Below are 26,484 nucleotides of genomic sequence, written 5' to 3' on the forward strand. Positions count from 1 at the left end.
TAGTTGTTTTTGTAAAAGGGAAACCTGTAACGTTAACAAACCTCTATTTTGTGTTATTCATTGAAGCTTCAAGGTTCTTCCAATTTAAGCTTCAGGCAACATATATTGATTATAGAAGGAATATTACAACACTATTATTTGTCTGTCCCCCTTTGACCAGGAACGAGTGGTGTTCTGGGATCCATCCCCTGATGTCCGTGCCAGGAGACTGGTCAGACATTTGGTGCCTCTGGATAAACAGCTTGACAATGAATCACAGAGGTTGGTCTTTTATATAATAGACCTGTAAATTCTCAGTCAATTCACTGAAATCAGTCAATTCGTCAAATTCAAATATTTTTAAAAAGGAAAGAAAGAATTGAATAAAGAAAGTATTCATGAATCATAGTCGAATGACTGTAAAGTAAGTAGGAATGTTCCACCGCGCTACGCATAGCTCATGGGCCGTTTATATTAACAATGGATATATTGCCAAGGCTAAGCGACGCTTTTTAGAATTGCCATGTCTGAACACATCCCAGTGTATTTTCACACAGCCTTCGTGAAATTATTTTTTCAGTTTCCAAACCTGTCGTGCTCCCAATTGTAGCCAATCTTAACTGAGCCGCTGAGCAATAAATTTCACTGTTTATATATATATATATATAAAATATAAATTGTCACTCACATTATATGGCCAAGACGTTCGTTTCTGTGGCTTTCGTCCACGTCTTCAGTCGGCATAATGTCCGAAGAAAAAAATGTATTCCATGTGAGCAAGGACAAGCACCTCAAATGGAATACATTTTTTTCTTCGGACATTATGCCGACTGAAGACGTGGACGAAAGCCACAGAAACGAACGTCTTGGCCATATAATGTGAGTGACAATTTATATTTTATATTAGCTCTAACGATCATTATCGAGCACTTTCGTACCTACGAGTATCCACCAACACTCATATATATATATATATATATATATATATATATGTATATAATATATCTATATGTATATTGTTAATTATCTTTTGAAATTGTGAATTGCATAAATTGTTGTTCTTATTCAGGCTGTGGAAGAAAGTTAGTGAAGCTGTGATAACGAGTGATATGCATTCTGCGACGGCTGAGAAACACTTTCTGGAGGAAAAGCAAAGAACGGAGGCCAAGGAGAGACACAAGGCAAAAGTAGACTGGGTGCCCAAACTGTTTACACTGGATACCACTCAAAGCAAATGGATTTACAAACATGTCGAGTAAGGGGTTGTTGGGATTCATTGGTTATAAATGAATGAAAATGAATATTTAAGTAGTAGTGGTGGTGTTGGTGGTGGTGGTAGTATTGGAGTAGTAGAAGTAGTGGTAGTGGTGGTGGTGGTAGTAGTAGTAGTAGTAGTAGTGGTAGTAGTAGTAGTAGTGGTAGTAGTAGTATATATAGTAGTAGTAGTTGTAGTATAAGATGGCTATACCCTCAACTGGAAACGGTAGACGCATTTCCTTGAACTCTTCTTATTTATTCCTCACGTCATTGGTTCCTTATTTTCATTTATTCCCTCTGATATTGATTCTTTATTATTATTATTATTATTATTATTATTATTATTATTATTATTATTATTATTATTATTATTATTATTATTATTATTATATATTATTATTATTATTATTTTTATTTTTATTATTACTATTATTCTAGATTCCTCATCCAAACCTCGTCTTTCCAATAAGATCATTGAAGCAAGTCAACAAACTTTTCTTTATTTGTTATTCTTTCTATTTGTAAGTGGTCGACCATGGGATCCTATGACAGATTGTATTCAGTATGAGAAAGATTACGTCATCAGTACACAGACGGTACACACCATACCTAGAGTCTGGAGAGGGGGTGCTGGCGGTGGGGGAATCGCACACTCACAGCTAATCAAGGGATACAACTCTTCTCAGCTGGACAGCGATTCGTCGGATGCCAACGTAGCAGGTGAGTGGATAAGAGCAGCTGATATGACTATGATGATGGAATCACTGGTTCTCTAGTATTTTACTAATTCTGACTGCACAAATTATAAGGGATATGGCATAAAAATGATTCCTACCAGTCTTCTACCCCGCACGGACATCAGGGGATGGATCCCAGAACACCACTCGATCAAAGGGGGATAAATAACAGTGTTGTAACATTCCCTCATATTCAATATATGCTACCTGAAACCTAAATATGAAGAAATGCGAAGCCTCGATGAATATATATATATATATATTACTTACTTACTTAATCCTCTTCGGGCTTTGAGGCACATAGGGCATCCACCAGACATCTCCATTTTTTGCGATCGGCTGCTTTTGTGGTGGCTGTATTCCAGGACAGACCTATGATGCTTCCTTTAATTCTTTCTCTATGGTCCTTCGCCAGGTTTCTATGGGTCTTCCCCGCTTTCTCTTCCATATATATATATATATATAAATGCTTAATAGAGATTTATATTTAAGATATAGTCACTTTCTTGGCTTGATAGTGCCCCAACCAAACCCACCTGGCATATGACATATATCCAAAATACAGTCACGTCTGTCCGATCCAAACACCACAGTTCCCAGCAGCATTTTGTCAGAATTACAAGAGACATTCGGATAGTAAAGTGGAATCCGTCCCTAAAGTGTACAAATAAAGAAAAAATAAAATCTGTCCCTAGGCAACCAGCTTGTAAAAAAATGGAGGGAGACACCCAAATTGTGTAGTTCTGGATTAGACAGACTTGACTGTGTATAAGCTAAAGCTTTCTCATGCTTCACATTGCAACAAGCATCCCAAGAATATATAGAAAAGTCATTCTTTTTAGACCAAATCTTTTCTTTACTATAAGTTACAGTAACAAACTTTATTATATCAATTAAACATCGATTAACCTTAATTTTTTCCCCAGTAATTTTAAAATATACACTAATCTTTCCTTGTTATTTCTAACAATAATCATATTTTATGTAATATAATAATAACCATCTATATTAACTCATATTCTAGCACAAAAGACTAACTTTTGTTAAGAATATATAAATAAACACGACCATTTATATATATCACATTTTCAGTTTTATCAGGCTCAATGCATAAAGGAATGGTTTTTTAAAGTATTATCTCAGCAGCCCATAAAAAGCTAATTTTCATTTCACACAGAACATGTTAGACAATCTTTTTGTACAAATGTTCTTACAATCTCGGTCAAGGCCAATAGCTAGGTACAATTCTGGCTTTTCTAGGATTGTGTACTTGGGCAAGGCACTTTACACACTTTCCTCCACTCTACTCAGATTTGAATGAGCACATTGCTACTGGAAAGTGACAGACGTGGTATGAGTGATGGAACATGAAGGACGACTGACAGGCATTTTGTCCTGTATGAAATAGAAATGGCCTTCTGGACGAATAGATTAAAAAAAATAAATATTCCCTTTATTCATCCCAAAGGGAAAATTTATCTTTAGCATCTATTCCAAGGGAAGACAGGAATAACCCTGGCGTCAGCCGCTGTGCAACGCCGCAAATTGAGATAGGGCAAGATGACGTGCTCAAGGCCACACAGCGCAACAGTGGGTGATCGAACTCGGTACCTTTTGGGTACGAAGCAAAGACCGTACTGCTGAGCCACTCTGCCCCCAGCATTGATAAGAACATTGAACATGGCACATTCATAGAAATATGCTGGATTCTTGATTCTGTCTGTTGTAGGCCAAGTTGTGCAAATGATCCAATAGTTGCAGAAACTTGTGACATGAAAACCTCTTTTTAGTGACATGAATAAATATGCAAAAAAGGATTTATAAAACAGAACCGTGTTGTTTCCTTTTATATGCGTCACATTTACTCACTTCATCTTTCTCTCCATTAATAAAACAATCTCTGTTTGGGCTCAAAATTGATTTTCTTTAAAAATCACCACAAATAAACGATAATGAAGAAAAATGCAAGATAGAAGTAAATGTTGATGTAAGAAGAAATTTTGTTGGAAGTGTAATAATGGGCTTTACCACTAGGAATGCCTACTTTTCTTTCATATTTGTCAATTCGAAAACTTTTATAGCACAAAATGTTTAACTCTCTCTCGAGTTCACCCTCATGGAAAATCAAACAAATATGTTACAATATATATGAGACATTAAATTTGAAAAATTCCTCGCCCTTTTAATTTCAATTTTTGAAAAAAAGATTGTCTTTTGTCCCTTTTGTCCTCAAATATACTATTTATTAATTAATTTTTGTCCTTGAAATATACAGAAATCTCCGATGATAGCGTCAAATGTCGCAACACCAACAGAGCCCCGAGTTACTCCGATGGATTAACGTCAGAATTGATGCAACAATATCATCATCATCATCTCTTCCAGCCATCTCAACAACAACAACAACAACAACAGCATAAGAAGACGTCCAAAAATGCTTCAGACTCATCCAAGAAAAAGCAAGATGGCGTTTGTAATGATTCAGAAAAGGGAAGTAATGTGGTCCACAGGAGACTATTCAATAATGACTGTAGTTCATCTAAACCGTATTCTGTGAATGGTCACAAAGGTGGAGGTGAGAACTCGGAAACTCCTTCAAATGCTAACCAGCTCAACGGGGACAGCTCTCTAGTAAGGTTAAACAACTCCAGTAATTTCACCCCTTTGAAAGGTGGAGGTAACTCAAATTCAGGAAGTGGTCGTGGATCCCCAAGTCACAGTGGAGGGAGTGCTGTTGGTATTTTGCGTAAAGAAAACTGTCCACCCGCTAGTGGAAGGGGTAGTGGTGGTAGCGGATCGTTCACTTTATCCAATGAGTTTGAGACTATCATTCGAATGGCCGAGACGCAACAGGAGATCAAGTCGTCGGTGGATGAGTTGTTACAGAGTGTCAACGGCTTGAAGAAGTTTCAGTTGGAGGTGGAAGCCGAGCACAAGCAGCAACAGCGGCAAAGAGGAAGTGGCTTGAACTCGACGACGGGAAGGGAAGGGGGTCCCGTGTTTTCAAAGGAATGGGTTCTCATTGCTGTTGTGCTTGTGTTTCAGATGTTGGTTCAGTTTTATTTATCGCGATGATGATGATGATGATAATGATGATGATGATGATGATGATGATGATGATGATGATTATGATGATAATGATGATGATGATGATGATGATGAAGATAAATATGGAGAAAAGAATGGTAATGTTGAGCAATGAATGATGATGAATGCACCAACTCTCTTTCCTTGAATGTAGCATTAGAGTATTTGTCTTGATTAGAAGACAAGGACAGTATTTCAGTGTAGAAATGGTAGACAATGACTTGGTGACACATTCCTATAATAGTTATAACTGTAGAGTAATTGGAGGGAATAGACTCAAAGAACAAAAGTGAAGCTAAATAAACTACTCTAAACTTTTCATTCTTTTTTTTTTTTTTGTTCTTCTGGTTCCACTCTGTACAAAATTAAAGAAAAAAAAAGAAAGAAAGGAATGAAAAGATAAAAATAATAAAAATGACAACCTCTTTATGCTACAAACAATGTCTTTCTTATTATAGAAATGTGTCCTCTTTTAAACTGGACTGAAAACATGCATTAAAAATATTATGCAGCTGAGTTGAGAATATGACATGAGACCTCTGACCTTTGACTATAGCAATATTAGAGATGATCACATGGTACGGTCATGGTCATGACAAATTTTACTCTCACCTATGCTGGGAATGAAAACATATGGACAGTCCTGTGTAGTGAATTAGGATTCATTATTATAGACATGGTAGCAAGATCAATAACTGTTGGAAAATGATTGGAGAATATTTTGTTCCAAAACTTGTACTAACCCTAATGTTTTAGATTAGAATTTCTCACGTTTATATTATAAAGTAACCATATTTGTTATTAAAAGACGACAATTTAAGGGTTTTGATCATGGATTACATCCTGGTATTATAGGTATTATCTTGCCGTGACATCCACATTTCTTCGGTCTTCCTCGTCTTTATGGAAACCACCAGTGAATGACTTCCTTATAATTTGCTGTTTCTTTTTCCCATACGTTTGTAAGTTGAAAATATTTGTCTTCCTGAAATGATCAGAACACCGTTAATTCTCTCGTCCAGACAAAAATTTTTTTTTAAAAATTGTGATCCATTTCCTCAATCATGTATTATGTCGGTTGAATCGGGGGATGAAAAATATATTTTAAAAATCAAAACGATCAGAGATAAAGACAAATTATCTTCTTTCTTTTTTTATTGTAAATGGCATTTATATAGTGCCTCACCCCGTTGTCACAGGCTCTAAGACATGCCTGGATGGAAAAGTGATATGAATTCAATTAACCTACAACTAAACATGATAATAGTACAGCAACTTATGACGATAAAAGATAAAACTTTAAGCGAGATTTGAAAGTTGTCAACGAATCCAAGCATCTCACATGTGATGGGAGAAAGTTCCAAAATGGGGGGGGCTGAAAATTGAAAGGACTGTTCACTTAATTTACGCGAGGTCTTATGTTTGACAAGGATTGATTGGTCATTGCTTGACCTCAAGTTTCTATTGGGGACATATATGTTCAGAGGGTCTTTAATATAGGAGGGACTGTTGGTGCTCAGGGATTTGTAGACAACAGTACAAATCTTATAGGAAGCTCTTTTCTCCACAGGAAGCCAATGTAACTCACGGAGGAGGAGAGTTGCCGACGGGTAATTTTGTTGATTTCGTACAATGAGCCTTGGCTGCGTTATTTTGAGCAACTTGAAGTTTACACATTTTGTCTTTAGCGAAATGATAACAAAAAATAGTAATGTCTGCACATCTCATATGTCTGGCTATGAATTAAATATTCACCACCTAAACCATCCAAACACAATACCTTTTTAGAGTGATGGGTCACATTTGTCTATAGTTCTACAAATGAGCATGAGGGAGGAGAAATTTGACGTTTTGTTTTTACTTGTTATAAATAACAAAACAAGTCTAATTTTGTAAGTTTCAATTTATTTAATTATGCTGCATAAACCAAACCGTTTCTTACACTTTGGTAATAATGGAAAATCCCATTTGAATGTTAATCCGTGCTAATGATGGTGATGGTGATATGACATGGGAGGGTGATGGTGATATGACATGGGAGGGTGATGGTGATATGACATGGGAGGGTGATGGTGATATGACATGGGAGGGTGATGGTGATATGACATGGGAGGGTGATGGCGATATGACATGGGAGGGTGATGGTGATATGACATGGGAGGGTGATGGTGATATGACATGGGAGGGTGATGGTGATATGACATGGGAGGGTGATGGTGATATGACATGGGAGGGTGATGGGCTTGTTATTTGTTGACGTCCCATTGATATCAATATTAAGTTCACTTGCATTGCTTCCTCTTCATGTGTCTATATTATATGCAGGCTGTTGAGGGAAACCCCTGAAAAGAAGATTTTCTATCCCCCTTCCTTTTTGCCTGTTTTTACGCGGGTTTCTGTCCTTGTTTTGAGATGAGACTACTTGGTTTTAACCAGGCCCTGGCTGGAGTTATTTTCTATGATGGCCTGTGTCTTTTTTTGTTGTTGTGACCCTTCGTCTCAAAACGGTATTAAGTCGGGATGATTAAGATGCTGAAAATTGAATTTGTAGCCAGAAATATCAGACTTAAGTTGAGTTTGTTTGCTTTATAGAGGAGAAGGAATATCATATTTTACTGTGCTAAATACCAACGTTTCATATTTTTGACCAGTTTGACGTTAATTGACTTTTTAGCATCTGGTCCATCCCGACATAATACCGTTTTGAGACGAAGGGTCACATTTGCTCATCAAATTTCTGAGTCTGCGTTAGGAATTTTCTAAAAGACTCCCTTTTGCTCTTATATTTTTAGTTGGTATCCTATTTGAGCATCGCTGTAGGACTATAAGAAGTCATAGTTGTAAACTCGTCCTCTCACCTTTGTCTTACTTTTGCTAACGAGCCAGCAATGCAAGAGAATTGCAGACACTTTCAGTCTAAGTCGATCAAACTGTCTGTCGTGTTTTGTCGTGCACTAACAATTTCCTTTCCATAGGCACTAATATCATCTAAACATACATTTTGCTTGTGCCGTTAAATTTCTTTGATTAAACTAACTTGAACATAATTTGTTTTTGTATATATATATATATATATATATATATATATATATATATATATATAATATATATATATATATATATATATATATATATATATATATATATATATATATATATATATATATATATATATATATATATATATATATATATATATATATATATATATATATATATATAAATATATATCAATGGCCCGTTGATCAAACCTCTGAAGTAGCCTCTTTGTGATACTATACTTCAGAGGTTTGATCCACGGGCCATCAATATATATATATATATATATATATATATATATACATACATACATACATACATACATACATACATACATACATACATACATACATACATACATACATACATACATACATACATACATACATACATACATACATACATACATACATACATACATACATACATACATACATACATACATACATACATACATACATACATACATACATACATACATACATACATATATATATATATATATATATATATATATATATATATATATATATATATATATATATATATATATATATATATATATATATATATATATATATATATAATATTACAACCATTGTAATGATTAATAATGGATGATATACCTGAACCTTTCCAATTCAACGTGACCTTTTAATTTTCATAGGCACGAAAAAAAAAACAACATTTGTCAGGTTTATGGGGTTTTTTTTTCACTTTCACTCACAGGATTTCTCTTTAAAGTACCCGTAGTCTCCTTTCTTTTATTTTTTTCTTTGATGTTTGTCAATGTTGTCAAATTAATTTTTTTTAAAAATCTATCTTTCATCTTCTCTTGTTTTTACTCTGCGACGATCCAAAAGTGTCCCGAGGCGGTTTCGATAACATACACAAACAACTGTTAATTTTAAAGGGGTATCTGCTTTAACAAATTTATATTTTTATATTTCGTAGTAAATCTCTCTGATCTCTATCTCTCTAACTCTATTTATATGTCTTCCATTTTATTAGCGTGGTTAAAGATACGTTATAGAAGAATGCAGTTCTACTGACAAGTGGGGATAACTCCTAAATATTTTCATTGCTTTGGTCAACGTGTGCACTTTCACTTTCAGACAATCAAAGTTATTAGGATAGGATAATGACAGAACATGAAGTGAGTAGAAAAGTGCCAGAAGACAATAGAGAATAAAAATTTCATGGCGATGGGGGCTGGAACCCATGACCTTACTGTTACGACAACTCCGCCTCGGGCAGAGTTGTCGTATCAGTAAGGTCATGGGTTCGCGCCCTCATCGCCATGAAATTTTTATTCTCTATTGTCTTCTGGCACTTTTATACTCACTTCATTTTCTGTTATTATCAACCTAAGTACAGTACCTGTTCCACTAATTTTTCTGAATGTGATAGGATAAATGTGATAGGATAATAGTGTTTCTTTATCGGGTTAATCGGGTCATTGTGTCTGGACATTTTTAAGCATACACTGTTATTATTTGTTTGAAACAGTGACATTAGAAAACTTGATAATAAACAGAGGCGACGAACATATCGATGGGCAGTTGATCAAACCTCTGGAGTAGCCTCTTTGCGATACTATACTTCAGAGGTTTGATCAACGGGCCATCGATATGAATAAGTTAAGACAAAAGCATGTTGTGCCCAAAAGAGTGAATCGATTGAATTATTGATCATAAAAATCTGGCAATTTTTTATGTTAACCACTCAACTCTGCTGTACTGTGGAAAAAAAATTGTCTTTAAAAATTTGGCCAGAAAACTCTATCCTCGAATATCGATCAATTTAAATGACCTTCAGCTTGGCAAAAACTCTCAAACCTGGGACTTCACAAAGTCCAAGGTTTGAGAGTTTTTGCCAGGACTACAGTCATTTAAATCGATCAGTATTCGAAGGAAGAGTTTCCAGCCCTAATTTTTGAATACGAGTTTTTACCCCGTACGGCAGTTACATGGTTAATGAAGGTTGTATGTTGAAACTACACGTCCGAATGGAAAGGTGAAGACAATGACAATGTTGTTATATTATTATAATGCTTATTCTCATCACCCTTGTTAACAATTGCAATATGTACAGACTTGTTTGTTTTCATTCACTGCATTTCTCCCCCCACATCTCCATTACTCTGGTCATGGTCAGACCATTAACTGACAATACTTCACTTGGATGGAATGTGTCGGCGTCGTCACACAAATGTAACCGCTTATCTTATTGTATATTATGTATGCCTTTATATAACATTGGATGGGGAAGGAAGGAGATGGAATTGATGGGGGGTGGGGGGGATAACTAGCATTTTAAATCATTTTCATCAATATAACGCCAATAATTAGATGAATAAATAAATAAATAAATAAATAAATAAATAAATAAATAAATAAATAAATATATAGCCTAAAATTAAGCCAAAAACCTAAAATTAAGCCAAAAAAAACCCAACAAAAACTCTAAATATTTTGCACAAAACCCATTTTTACTTTTATGTGATTTTTTTTTTTTTTTAATGTTGAAAATAATTTAATATTTTTTTCATTGTTGTCTCATAATGTGAAATAACAAATGCAATGCTGATTGGTTTATTTTGAGATAGCTACTTTGTTGCCGAAACCAATATCTAACGTCATCCCAATATGATTGGACGGGATATTTATTGCTTTTTGCCAGGCCGGGCTACTGCTGGAAAGGCTTGGTTGATTGGTGGCTTTTTTTGTTTTGGGTTTTTTTTTCCACACCTCTTTTGTTGAATGCAATAGATTTCAGGTTGTGACTATCTCGAGTTGTATCATGAATCTAAGTAGTGGTGGCGATGGCTGCAGAAGACGAAGAAGAAGAAGAAGAAGAAGAAGAAGAAGAAGAAGAAGAAGAAGAAGAAGAAGAAGAAGAAGAAGAAGAAGAAGAAGAAGAAGAAGAAGAAGAAGAAGAAGAAGAAGAAGAAGAAGAAGAAGAAGAAGAAGAAGAAGAAGAAGGAGGAGGAGGAGGAGGAGGAGGAGGAGGAGGAGGAGGAGGAGGAGGAGGAGGAGGAGAAGAAGGAGGAGGAGGAGGAGGAGGAGGAAGACGACAATGATTTGTGACACTTGTTGAATTGACAAAACCAATAACTACAGGATAAATGCAGATTGCTATTATTATAGTCCGTTCCAATTCCCCCTGGCACAGGAATATCGTCAATTACTCCACTAAGTTTTGAAATATGGTGCCCTGATCTTTTGCATGATGGCTTATATATTTTAAGTGACGTTACGATTTTATAATTTGATAGTGATAGACCAAACAATTCTCTCACAATGCCAAATTCTGTTGATCTTTTCTGTGTTTTTAAAATAAAATATGGCTCAAACTTTAAATTGTTTACAGTAATAGTGTGTTTATTGTCTTTCCCGTGCAAAAAAAAAAATTATAACAAAGTGTGATTCAGTGGTGAAGCTTGGCAAATAATTTTGGGTTGTTTAAAATAGTGTAATAATGGATTGTTGTGACATAGTGCTTCACAAAGAAATCATAAAGTTCGTACAAGACGTGTCACAATCACCCACAGGTCACCCATCGAGTACGGTACATGTTCGCCATTCTTGAATTAAGTTCACTGCAGGGCGCTTAGATTGTAATAATGTGAAATATAACAATCTACATTTCTATACTCCTCACTATGACAATTTGGCTAGTTAAATCCATGTTGTTCTTATGAATGTAGAAAATCTCAGCAACAAGCTATGCCTCTGGCTTTCAACTATTAAAATGTAACAATTGTTTATGTCATGGTGTACAAAGTGTACAATTTGCTGTGTCATTTTGAACCCAGGGTGGCAATATTAATGAGTAGTGCATATAAATCTCGTGAAAAGTTAACCCCTGGCCATGTCTGTGGGCGAATTCAATGATTAAAATTGTAATGTAGTCGCCAAATGTATTGTATTTATATTGCTTTATCAATAATAATAATTAGCTTAAGTCAAACCTCAAGGAACAACACAACAAGATTGTTAGATGATAATCGGAAAAAGCTTCTATTCAACTCAAACTATGTAAAAACAATGTGCAGTGTAGCCAGTTTGGCAGTTTACAACTAAACGTTAAATAAATACAACTAAACTTATTAATCGATATATTACCAAAAAGCACAACAGAATTCAGTGTGTATATTATTGTTGATGTAAAACATCCAAATGGTCACTCATGCCAGACCCTTAGTTTTTTTGTTTTTATATACCGTAAAGAAGAAAAATCGCAAAGAATATTATTGTAACGGATGAAAAAAAATCTGTTTAATGTCACTAACAATTCTAGTGTTGGAGTTGGAGCCAATTATGATTAAAATCTATCAGAAGGTTGGGCAGATAATATACACATCAACACGTGCGCACGGGCTGTGGAACGGACTATAAAACGGTGTGCATTTCTCTACCATTTATGCCTGTTTATAACCAAGAATAACCATTCACTTCTAACTCTAGGGAATGAGATTAGCGGAAGAGTAGCGTCCCTTGATTGGAAGTCACGAGCGGAAAAGTTATTAGAGAGAACGTCATGTTGGTTGTGCGGCATGAGACACTTCACCGAAAGCGAGGACGAGAGAGATGCATGCGCAAAACCATTTTGACGTTCTCTCTGTAAGGTGACATCCAATCAAGGGACGCTACTCTTCTGCTAATCTCATTCCCTATTAGTATTATATTACATCCAATTCTAGATTTTCAGTTTTGTCTAAATGGTATGGCTATATTCGATGAATTTATTTATCTTCTGATGCTGGAAAGTGCTGAAAGTGATACAAATACAACGTATATCAATATCAACCATTTCATTGGATTCCTTGCCATGTCCATGCTTCAGCTGCTTTTATGTCTGTATTTAATTTGCATACTAAATAATACGTGTATTTATTTATAGCTTTCACGGCTCACACAATATACATAAATCCTTAAGTGTTCCAGGACAGTGGTGATTTTATTTTATTTTACACAAAGTAAAGTTATTATTATTATTATTATTATTATTATTATTATTATTATTATTATTATTATTATTATTATTAAAGAAATTCGTAATGGTGAAAAAAAAAAGATTTAGTTTGAAGAGCGTGGATGTGATTTTTGTAATTTTGTCTTTATTTGTTTTAAAATTTTTCTTGGTCAAATCCCTCCCCCCCCCCCTCCCCCAACCAACCAATTATTAATCATATATTTTAAAAAAATTCTTGGATTATTATTATTATGATGCCATTCCCCCTCCTGCCCCCTTCCCTCTAATTTTGCAAGCTTTTGTATTCATTTCGTAGACACGTTTGTGCAATATTCAGATTTGAGATTATATTTTTTTGTTTTTAATATTTGCTCATTATAAAAATTGATTTTTTTTTTTTGGTGAACTCTTTTTGATTTTATGCAATTGTTACCATTGCATTGCACGTAGAGCTTCCTCTTACAATTAGCATTTGTGATTATTTGAATTGATTTCAATGTGTTGACGAAATAAATATTTGTTATGATGTCGTTATTGTTGTCATCAAGTGGTAGATTGGTGCTGAGATATCTAATTAAGTTATCGTTTAAAAAACCAAACAAAACCAGGACGATACAAAACCAGTTACTTACTTCAGAAAGACTGAAAAAAAAATATAGGAAAGAAAAACAGATGGGGCTAAATGGCCCATTGGTGGAATTGGACATGAATAGACTCCGTCATACGTGGTCGTCGTCGTGATCAAGATGATGTTTTGTTTGTTTGTTTTTAAGGGTTTTACGGCGCTTGCAACACACTAAGGTCATATCAGCACCAGTAAAAAGGAAGAAAATGGGATAGTAAAAAGTTCTAGAATTACAATTAAAGCACAAAAGAAAAGGTGAGATAAAGGGGAATTGGTTCAAATAGTGAACAGATGTAGATTCCAAGAGCACACCATCAAAGTACTTCGTTTGAGATTACCTAAAAGTCTCATCCAGACACAAGCACAGGTCCCAACTAAGTATAATTATGCAGAGAGATGATTTACAAGGAAAAAAAATATCATCTCCCAAAACTATAACTATACATTCGACTGTTTCCCTCCCAGCCAATGAACTCCGGCAAGGATTAGGACAAAACTAAGTAATCACATTCCAAGACAACGACAGGAAACAATTGGAAAACGGGCATGGAGGGATAGAAGAGACAGCATGTACCTCCCTGCCCACTATGGGAGGTCAGGATCCCCACCCAGTGATCAAGATGATGATAATGTTTGAAACAGTTGTGATTGAAGGGGGTGAAACATATTATTATTATCAGAGATTTCAATCCTGTGTGTTCATGTAACATCTCATAAATTGATGACATGTTCCACTGCCTCACAACTGGCGTTGATATATGACCTTAATGTGCTGCAAGTGCCGTAAAACCATTAAAAACAATAAAAACAAAAAAAACCCCACTTCCTCACAATAATATTTTGTCAGGTTGTTCTATGCTAGAAAATTGAATATCATAACTATAGTCATAACTATGAGGCTTGGGTTATGTTTTTTTTCTGTTGAAAATATCAAAATGACAACTTAGGGAGCAGGCACTAGACACTGGTGTGAGATAGAGATCTGAAAAAGTTTGTATGAAACAGTGGCAGACAAAATGCAAGAAAAACAAAAACATCCTCGACAGGTAGGCTGTTTTTTTGGGGGATGTTTGTTTGTTTGTTTTTGTTGTTTCATCCACCCTTTTTATCAGATCTGGTTAGTTGATGAAAATGAATAAAATGTCTTTAGTGACAAAATCTATATCTATATTATAACACATGTGTGTGTGGTCATTGTAACTGTAACATTCCTGTCTGGTGTCTGGGTCACTGTGACATAGACACTGTTTATAGGCAATGGCTAACTGTTTACAGTGTATTGGTTCAAGGTGACATAGACACTGTTTAGAGGCAATGGCTAACTGTTTACGTCATATTAAGATTGGCAATATTCAAGTATCTTTTATAATGAATTCAGTTATTATTGGTCTTCTCATCTGTGTTCGATTTTAACTTTTGGTTCATTTTTATTTCAGAAATTTTGTTTTGTTTCCACCAGCATTTGATTTAATTTTTTTTTTTACATGACATGTCCTAGTCATTGCAATAATTATAATAATGGGTCAAAATATTGCCCTTGACTTTTTGTCATTTTTTTCTCTTTCAATGCATGAATTACTGTGAATTATCAAATTAAGAAATTAAGGAGCAGGCACCGGTATAAGATAAAGAACTGGACAAGTGTGTATGAAAGGTGCCAGACAAAGCAAGAAAGAAAAATACAAGAAAAAAAACAATCGACCTCAACTGGGGATCGAACCTCAGACCTGTTGGTTATTTGTCAGACGTGCTAGCATTACACGTACCATTACATGTGTAATAGTAGCACGTCTGACCTGTAATCAGAAAGTCTGAGGTTCGATCCCGAGTCAAGGTAGACTAATTTTTTTGGTATGGTTTTTTTCTCTTGTAGTTTTCTTTCTTGCTTTGTCTGGCACATTTCATACACACTTGTTCAGTTCTGTATTTTTTACTGTGAATTACATTGCTAGCCATTATCATTATTCCTGTGTTCAGATTTTTTGGTTGTTGTTGAGTTGATGAAATTGATTTTTTGTTCCAATAAATTGACTTGCTTTACTTTGATTTCAGAGCCAGTCATCAGGGATGTATAGAGTATCGGGTAACACAAGCGTCATTGTATGGAAGATTTCGACTCAATAATATTATTGATCATTAATTTATTGTATGCGTCGTGTACTTATTTGCACGTCTGATGAATACTCTCTAAATTCACAATATTGTCCATTTCAACAATGTTAAAACGGGCCCATAATTGGATTCAATAGTCTGATGTCACATCGCCCAGCAACGGCGGTCATCTTGGTTCTAAACAAAGAAAATATGTACTTTTTATTCTTCATGCTGGCTAGAACTTATCACATGTCTTGTGATCAGAATGTGTAAAAGTCTAAACATAATCAGATTTATAATGTTTTTTCTCCTCTGGATACGCTTTTATGCTCGTCGGAGAAATATTTCATAAGGGCGTCCGCCATTGTTCCGATAGTTTAGAGCCAGTTACTAAGTTACCATGCGTCATTACGAGGGAAGTGATGTCATGACTGTTGAAGGTGACGCGGATTGGGATCCGGTTATCAGACCTGCAAATATGATCACGTCGATTGTATGGTATAACGGCACACTCCTTATTTGGTACCTACCATCTAAAAACTTGATTATGTTGGGATGAATATTAAATGTAGGTCACGTTTAATGTCACCATTTAGAATTTATAGTGAGTTTTGTTTCTTAAATTACAACAAAATTATATATTTATTCTGATCAATGTTGATTTTTGGCGTCATTTTCATCATCGTATACTTCATGCCAACATAATATCAAATTGGCGTGGTAGGTTCCATTTATTATTAATTTTTTTTTCCGGCACAGGGGCTGGGAGGGGGGGGGGGGGGGATGTGAGCTTACTTTATGAAGTATTAAGAAGATGATATACATATATAAGCCTGTGGGAGGGACTGCTAATTATAGTAACAATGTTAGTTTTAAGTGTCAGGTTCACTGGGATCTGCATAAAGTCTATTTGGCGATACAAGTTATTTTATTTGTTTTCCACATTAATTTGTGTATTGTTGTGCTGACAAAGGGTTTGTACCCGAAACGTTCATTGTATTGTTTCCACTTATTTATCTTTTTATTTATTTAATTATTCCCCCGCTTGACAGATCATTAAGTTATGAAAGAAAGTAAAATAGAATTCCTGTATTCATCCCAAGGGGAAATTTATCTTAAGTGTCTATTCCAAGGAAAGACTGGAATATCCAGGCGTTGCGTTGTCTACCTCAGCTCTGTCAGGGACCCATACAGTTACGTCTGCAGACGTGTTTGTATCCTGGCCAAATTCCTCTCTTGCTGTAGCATACTTTTGGGCCAGTCTGGCAACTTTTAATTGAAGCTCGGGTTGCGTCTTTTACTTGTTGTCCATTGATTTGGATAACTTCAGTTTTCTTCTTGTTTTATATCTCGTATCCCATTCTGGCAGTTACACCTGATATTTCATCGTCTATGATGCCTTTGTGACCAGGAATCCATTGCTGAAATCTCACGTATTTAAATTTAGCTCGTAGATTTATAGTTTCATTAGTTCTTATCGACATGCACTTATTTGCAGGTCTGATAACCCAATTCCTTATGGGCTTTTTGCTATAATGGAAATCTAAAAAAATAACGCAAAATATTGTCCATTACAACAATGTTAAACTATGCCTATAAATTGTCTCGGATGTCAGACCTGCATATACGTTGGATCTTATCCATTTTCCACCTGAACTAGTCTGATTTTAAAATAATTGTTGTATGCAGACTTAAAACCGTTACACTTTTCCATCAGCTTCCTTTTTTTTTTTTTTTGGTTTAAAACTGATTGTGGAATAAACTTGCTTCTGAATTTGATTATAACTATTATTTACCACCATTGTTTTCAGTTGTGCCATAATGATACTATGTGAGGCAGGCTGAGAAAACCCGGGAAGATGCGGCAAAATTTGATTCGAGATACGAGCCAAAATCGAAGATAAAGTGTTTCCCATGGCAACAAATTTTATTCGGAAAAGAAATTCATAACTTGGGTTCTAATAGACATAGAAAGACAATTTAAAGTTTTGTTTGTTTGTTTGTTTGTTGCTTTAGGTCTCTTCCAACACAATTGAGGTTATATGAGAGACCGCTGAAACAAAAAAACAAGCAATCTAACAAAAATAGTACAAATGTAAATCAAAATCATAACCTAAAGATATCATAAACTAAATTATAAATAACCAAGAACAAACAGGCAGAAGATTTTCAGAAAAAAAAATATCCCCTGTCAAAAATACAATCACAAACCAAAGAAGCAGGATAGGCTAGTAAAGAGAAGAAGAAACGACATCACTATCGGATCGTACACCCATGCGAACATCATAGGTATATGATTCAAGGGTGATGCTCCCATCCAACCACCCGCAATTTAAAGTGGTAAATGATCAGAAAGATGTGGTCGTGTAGACCACTGCATATTTAACTCAATTTATGAAATTTACGCATCTTTCTGGGTTTTCTCAGCCATTCACACCTAATATGACCTTGAACCGTTCCACCCCTCGGTAAAATAACACACCAATCATAATATGTACCCAATACTACTACGTACACCATCATAATGTCATTGTAATTGAATGTATATCTTGTCTATGTATGATAGTCAGGCTTGAGTAGCCTACTTGCCAAAGTTGAAGCTCAAACACTTGGATGTGTGGTCCTGGTTAGCTCAATTGTCACTCACTTTGTCCTCCATTCGGTGTTATGTCCAGGTGAAACCAGTTGCCCCCACCACCCCCCCCCCCACACACAAAAAAAAACAAAAAAACAAAAACAAATTGAAACCATCAAAGTTAAAATTATCAGAAATTTGAAAACTTTATAGTTTTTGGTACTATTCAATATATTGTCCCCAAAATATTTTTTAAAAGGTGCGCAATATCCACTTAGCTTAATGTGCTCGAAGCACTTTATAAAGGGTCCCTGACCAAGAGTAACACTCCTTTTTTTGTTTTTTGTTTTTAAGGGTTTTACGGCGCTTGCAACACATTTAGGTTATATCAGCGCCAGTAAAAAGGAAGAAAATGGGATAGTAAAAAGTTCTAGAATTACAATTGAAGCATCCAAGAGAAAGTAAGACATAGGGGAACTGGGAACAAATAGGGATCAGATGTAGATTCCAAGAGCATATCACCAATGTACTTAGTTTGAGATCACCTATAAGTCTCATCCGGACACAAGAACAAAATCCAACAAAGAGGAACACACTCAAATGCTTACATTATACATTAAAAAATAACAAATATACTAATACATAACAGAGAGATGATTTACAAGGAAAAAAATATCATCTCCCAAAAAAATAACTATGCATTTGACTGTTTCCCTCCCAGCTAGGACTCCGACCAGGGCCAGGAAAAAAAACAAAGTAATCTCATTCCAAGACAAAGACAGAAAGCATGTTGGAAAACAGATATAAGGGGATAGAAGACACAGTGTGTACCTCCCTGCCCGCTATGGGAGGTCAGGATCCCCACCCAGACTCCTTTTTTTCTAAAGAACTCAGTTTATGGTATTTGGTAAACATTGGATATATACTGTGGTATTAAAGACAATGGCAGAACATGTAACATATAGAACCAGACATGGTACCTATTAGGTGATATTACATCCCCCCCCCCCGACAGAAACAACGCTGTTAACAGCCAGGTACTCATTTTACACACGAGTACGGTGAGAGAATGTGAGTAAAGAACCTTTTCCAAAGACTCAACTATGAGAAGAGCAAAGATCGACCCCAGAACTTTTTGATCCAAAAGCAAGTGTCATACCACAAGACCACATAGCCCCACAAACAAAACTTCACCAAACTTTCACGTGTTTGGTCGTGAATTCCAACTTTTCTTTCAGCAAATGTAAATTGCCTGGATATAATACTGTTTGGAGGCAGTGAGTCACAAAACATTTGTAGTTGTTGTACACCAAGCTCAACAATGCAAATGAATTTGGTTTAAACCCATTTTAAGTCAGGTTATGTATTTATTTATATATAGACATTTAGTTACTACCTCGACCATCTCTAACAGATTGGGCTCGTTGGTTTAACTCACTCAACCCTAACACCGACTATATCCGTCGTTTACCTGGGTTACTTTTACCCCATGCCTATTTATTACATTTTTCTGAGACAAATTACAGGTATAGGCGTAGTATCAAAGTTCATGTTTTTAATTTTCATATGTTAATGGTAGATAGTTGAATAAAACTATCTTTGTACATTGTCATTCTTAATATATTTTTTCCAATTTTGAAAAGTAGCACAAATCTTTAGGATTGAGTGAGTTAATCTAGATATGGTGAAAATTAAATTGTATCCAAAGGGCAACAGGATGGTCTGAGTGTCTGGTTAACATTGAAGAAACTGGAGAATAACATTTTGGATCTTTTGGCCAAAAAGACTAAAGGCCTGTTTTTGTGTTTTTCTCTGCTGCTTCCCCTTGCTAGTTCTAAATCTGTTGATTCTTTTATCATCTTTCTTTGTCCTGGCGCTGAAAGGACCTAAAAGTGTTGCAAGCGCCATAAAACAATGGAAAAAAAACAAACCCCAAAACAAAATGGACAGCAATTTATGAGAAATCTATTTTAAGAATCCACTTTTCTCTTGTTAAATGACATCTATGCTTGTGTTTTCAAAAGATCATTTTGTGACCAATGCTTGAAAGTCATTTCAAAGGTGTTTCTGCGCACGCGCGCGCGTGTGTGTGTGTGTGTGTGTATTAGTAGATAACGTTTTATTATGATCACATTTTGTATATATACAATATTATATGATCACATGTTATACCATTTAATATGATTTCCTCCTAAAAATCAAGTATTGAAATAATAATGAAAGAATAGCCAAAATATTTTCAGTCAGGGACAGAATGCATAACGAAATCAAATAACTGGACTGGGTACCTGGTATTTTTAATTTGGTTGTTTCCATCATGTGTATTTTGATTTCAAGTCAATAAAGTGTATTCAAAAGGCAATACATCCATTCTGTAAAATGGGCATTGTTTACTCACCAACTAATTTAATAGATGAATAAACCAATAATAAATATGATAGACAAATATTAACAAATACAATAAAATAAAATTTGCGAGAGTGAGTGAGTGAATAAGTTGCTCAGCGAGAATGAAGTAGATTAACAGAAAAAAAAAAATAAAATTGGTAAATATAATATAAATAAATATTAATTTAACAATAGTCAGTCACTTGCGGACTTTGATCATTTGTGTCTTTAACTGGCATGAAATGCCTGGAATGTTTAGACAAGTCTCACCTCGTAAGGTGAATATTTTGATCCGTTTTATTTCTTACAATATTCCTGTTTATCATTATCTTCTCACATGATATTCAAGTTAAACTATATATATATAAGTATCTATATATAGATTGTCTTTGTATTACATTGTATGCATGCATTGATGATCATTGAATTGTATTGCAAATTATTCACGTCTTTTCACGAATCAGCTTTCACAGATACCAGCAATGTGTATTATTATTATTTCACCCAGATGAATCAATAGAAATAAACAAAAAAGTTCAATCCAAAGACCCCTTTTTGTGTTGCTTGTTTTTTGTTTGTTTCGTTTTTAAGGGTTTTACGGAGCTTGCAACACATTAAGGTCATATCAGCGCCAGAAAAAAGGAAGAAAATGGGATAGTAAAAAGTAATTACAATTAAATCACAAAAGAAAATGTAAGACAAAGGGGAATTGGTTCAAATAGGAAACAGATTTAGATTCCAAGAGCACACCGTCAAAGTACTTAGTTTGAGATTACCTATAAGTAAAAGTCTCATCCAGACACAAGCACAGGTCCCAACTAAGAGGAATACACTCAAATGTTTACATTCTCCATTCAAAATAACAATACACAACAGAGAGATGATTTACAAGGAAAAAAATATCATCTCCAAAAACGATTACAATACATTTTACTGTCTCCCTCTCAGCCAAGGACTCCAGCCAAGCCCAGGACAAAACCAAGTTATACCATTCCAATACAAAGACAGAAAGCAAATTTCGAAAACTGATATAAGGGGATAGAAGACACAGTACGTGCCACCCTGCCCTCTATGGGAGGCCAGGAACCCCACCCAGTTTGTGTTGCTTGTATTTTCTGTTTTTTGTTTTTAAGGGTTTTACGGCGCTTGCAACACATGTAGGTTATATTAGCGCCAGTAAAAAAGAAGAAAATTGGATAGTAAAAAGTTCTAGAATTACAATAAAAGCACCAAAGAAAAAGCAAGATAAAGGGGAACTGGGAACAAATAGGGATCAGATGTAAATTCCAAGAGCATACCACCAATGTACTTAGTTTGAGATCACCTATAAGTCTCATCCGGACAAAAGCACAAAATCCAACAGAGAGGAATACACTCAAATGCTTACATTATACACTAAAAACAACAAATATAATAATACATAACAGAGAGATGATTTACAAGGAAAAAAATATCACCTCCCAAAACAATAACTATGCATTTGACTGTTTCCCTCCCAGCCAGGACTCCGACCAGGGCCAGGAAAAACCAAGTAACCTCATTCCAAGACAAAGACAGAAAGCATGTTGGAGAACAGATATAAGGGGATAGAGGACACAGTATGGATCCCCACCCAGTTGTATTTTCTGCTCAATGAATGTTTTTGAATGACAATATAGTAAAGCGCATGAGCACTTAAGTGGAAGTCAAACTTATTATTATTATTAATATTAATGAAAAGATTTCCATTAAAGACATGGGCATATAACTGTCTAATTGAAGAAGTATATATTATGTGCTCTATGAAGTCAATAACAGAGTTGTCATTGAATAGAACTGTGTGACATACAAAGTTTCAATAATCGGAGATCATAAATAGAAATGTATAACACACAAAGTTTCAAAACTTGTTTTGTTTTTGTTTTTAAGGGTTTTACGGCGCTTGCAACACATTTGTTTGTTTGTTTGTTTTTAAGGGTTTTACGGCGCTTGCAACACATTTAGGTTATATCAGCGCCAGTAAAAAGGAAGAAAATGGGATAGTAAAAAGTTTTAGAATTACAATTAAAGCACCCAAGAAAAAGTAAGACAAAGGGGTATTGAGAACAAATAGGGATCAGATGTAGATTCCAAGAGCATACCACCAATGTACTTAGTTTGACATCACCTACAAGTCTCATCCAGACACAAGCACAAAATCCAACAAAGAGGAAACACACTCAAATGCTCACATTATACATTCAAAATAAAAATAATAATACATAACAGAGAGATGATTTACAAGGAAAAAAATATCATCTCCCAAAACAATAACTATGCATTTGACTGTTTCCCTCCCAGCTAGGATCCCGCCAGTGCCAGGACAAAACCAAGTAATCTCATTCCAAGACAAAGACAGATAGCATGTTGGAAAACAGATATAACGGGATAGAAGACAGTGTGTACCTCCCTGCCCACTATGGGAGGTCAGGATCCCCACCGAGTTGCAACACATTTAGGTTATATCAGCGCCAGTAAAAAGGAAGAAAATGGAATAGTCGAAAGTTCTAGAATTACAATTAAAGTATCCAAGAGAGAGAGTAAGACAAAGGGGAATTGGGAACAAATAGGGATCAGATGTAGATTCCAAGAGCATACCACCAATGTACTTAGTCTGATATCATCTATAAGTCTCACCCAGACACAAGCACAAGATCCAACAAAGAGGAATACACTCAAATGCTTACATTTCATTATACATTAAAAATAACAAATATAATAATACATAACAGAGAGATGATTTACAAGGAAAAAAATATCATCTCCCAAAACAATAACTATGCATTTGAGTGTTTCCCTCCCAGTCAAGGACTCTGGCCAGGGTCGGGACAAAATTAAGCAATCTCATACCAAGACAAAAACAGAAAGCTTTGTTTTGTTTTGTTTTTTAAGGGTTTTACGGCGCTTGCAACACATTTAGGTTATATCAGCGCCAGTAAAAAGGAAGAAAATGGGACAGTAAAAAGTTCTAGAATTACAATTAAAGCACCCAAGAAAAAGTAAGACATAGGGGAACTGGGAACAAATAGGGATCAGATGTAGATTCCAAGAGCATACCACCAATGCACCTAGTTTGAGATCACCTATAAGTCTCATCCAGACACAAGCACAAAATCCAACAAAGAGGAATACACTCAAATGCCTACATTATACATTAAAATAACAATAATACATTACAGAGAGATGATTTACAAGGAAAAAAATATAATCTCCCAAAACAATAACTATTCATTTGACTGTTTCCCTCCCATCTAGGACTCTGGCCAGGGCCAGGACAAAACCAAGTAATCTCATGCCAAGACAAAGACAGAAAGCATGTTGGAAAACAGATATAAGGGGATAGAAGACGCGGTAGGAACCTCCCTGCCCACTGTGGAGGTAGGGAACCCCACCCAGAAACACAAAGTTTAAATACTCGGAGATCATAAATAGAAATGTATAATACACAAAGTTTTAATACTCGGAGATCATAAATAGAAATGTATAAAACACAAAGCTTAAATACTCGGAGATCATAAATAGAAATGTATAAAACACAAAGTTTCAATACTCGGAGATCATAAATAGAAATGTGTCACACACAAAGTTTAAATACTCGGAGATCATAAAAAGAAATGTGTCACACACAAAGTTTAAATACTCGGAGATCATAAATAGAAATGTATAAAACACAAAGTTTCAATACTCGGAGATCATAAATAGAAATGTATAAAACACAAAGTTTAAATACTCGGAGATCATAAATAGAAATGTATAAAACACAAAGTTTAAATACTCGGAGATCATAAATAGAAATGTATAAAACACAAAGTTTCAATACTCGGAGATCATAAATAGAAATTTATAAAACACAAAGTTTCAATACTCGGAGATCATAAATAGAAATTTATAAAACACAAAGTTTAAATACTCGGAGATCATAAATAGAAATGTATAAAACACAAAGTTTCAATACTCGGAGATCATAAATAGAAATGTGTCACACACAATGTTTAAATACTCGGAGATCATAAATAGAAATGTATAAAACACAAAGTTTCAATACTCGGAGATCATAAATAGAAATGTATAAAACACAAAGTTTAAATACTCGGAGATCATAAATAGAAATGTATAAAACACAAAGTTTCAATACTCGGAGATCATACATAGAAATGTATAAAACACAAAGTTTAAATACTCAGAGATCATAAATAGAAATGTATAACACACAAAGTTTCAATACTCGGAGATCATAAATAGAAATGTGTCACACACAATGTTTAAATACTTGGAGATCATAAATAGAAATGTATAAAACACAAAGTTTCAATACTCGGAGATCATAAATAGAAATGTATAAAACACAATGTTTAAATACTCGGAGATCATAAATAGAAATGTATAAAACACAAAGTTTCAATACTCGGAGATCATAAATAGAAATGTATAAAACACAAAGTTTAAATACTCGGAGATCATAAATAGAAATGTATAAAACACAAAGTTTCAATACTCGGAGATCATACATAGAAATGTATAAAACACAAAGTTTAAATACTCGGAGATCATAAATAGAAATGTATAACACACAAAGTTTCAATACTCGGAGATCATAAATAGAAATGTGTCACACACAATGTTTAAATATTTGGAGATCATAAATAGAAATGTATAAAACACAAAAGTTTCAATACTCGGAGATCATAAATAGAAATGTGTCACACACAAAGTTTGTTTTGTTTTTAAGGGTTTTACGGTGCTTGTAACACGTTTAGGTTATATCAGCGCTAGTAAAAAGGAATAAAATGGGATAGTAAAAAGTTCAAGAATTACAATTAAAGCACCCAAGAAAAAGTAAGACATAGGGAAACTGGGAACAAATAGGGATCAGATGTAGATTCCAAGAGCATACCACCAATGTACTTAGTTTGAGATCACCTATAAGTCTCATCCGGACACAAGCACAAAATCCAACAAAGAGGAATACACTCAAATGCTTGCATTATACATTCAATATAACAAATATAATAATACATAACAGAGATGATTTACAAGAAAAAATATCTCCCAAAACAACAACTATGCATTTGACTTTCCCTCCCAGCTAGGACCAGGACAAAACCAAGAAATCTCATTCCAAGACAAAGACAGAAAGCATGTTGGAAAACAGATATAGAGGGAGAGAAGACACAGTATGTACCCCCCTGCCCACTATGGGAGGTCAGGAAGCCCACCCTGTTCTACAAGATAAATTTGTCTAAAAATGTCATTACTGTGTGCGTTTAAATTTACATTAATTAAACTTTGGCAAATGTACATTTTGAGTTCTTCAAACCAACTTGGAGTCTTTACAGGATTATACACGTGTTTTTAAAATTAAAATGTTGATATTATCATATAAATTGATTAGCTAAAAATGCATGCCTGTGTTAGACACGTCAAATTAATTTTGAGCATTGTATAAGTGGTTTTGACATCAAATATTGGGCATTATATTATAACACAAAATGATTACATGAAATGAGATTAGAACAGATCAGATAAGATATACATTATTCATCCTTGTATGGAAATTATAATTCTGAATTGAAATACAATTCGGTAATATATAAAAGAAATATCAAATGTAAAGAATTTTTAAAAAAATTGTCAAAGAATATTAAAAGTCCTAAAATGTACAGTGGAACAACAAGTGGATTTATTTTGGTGACTACGTGTTGATGATA

At 34.7% G+C, this 26,484-nt stretch overlaps 1 protein-coding gene across 3 annotated transcripts in view; it reads left to right on the top strand.

Annotated features, from left to right (window-relative positions):
• LOC144978084 (oxysterol-binding protein-related protein 8-like) overlaps positions 1-5,349 on the top strand; it is a 125,680-nt gene extending 120,331 nt beyond the window's left edge. For all 3 annotated transcript variants that reach the window (XM_078923640.1, XM_078923639.1, XM_078923641.1), the window contains exons 18-21: positions 161-261; positions 1,049-1,234; positions 1,763-1,956; positions 4,249-5,349. In XM_078923640.1, coding sequence (XP_078779766.1) covers positions 161-261; positions 1,049-1,234; positions 1,763-1,956; positions 4,249-5,048 — 1,281 coding nt within the window. In that variant the 3' untranslated portion in view covers positions 5,049-5,349. The remainder of the gene's footprint in view (positions 1-160; positions 262-1,048; positions 1,235-1,762; positions 1,957-4,248) is intronic.
• The last annotated feature ends 21,135 nt before the right edge of the window (positions 5,350-26,484 follow it).

This window comes from Berghia stephanieae, chromosome 8 (genome assembly GCF_034508935.2).
Source record: "Berghia stephanieae isolate SIO BIC M18660-M18661 chromosome 8, UCSD_Bste_1.3, whole genome shotgun sequence".
NCBI lineage: Eukaryota > Metazoa > Mollusca > Gastropoda > Nudibranchia > Aeolidiidae > Berghia > Berghia stephanieae.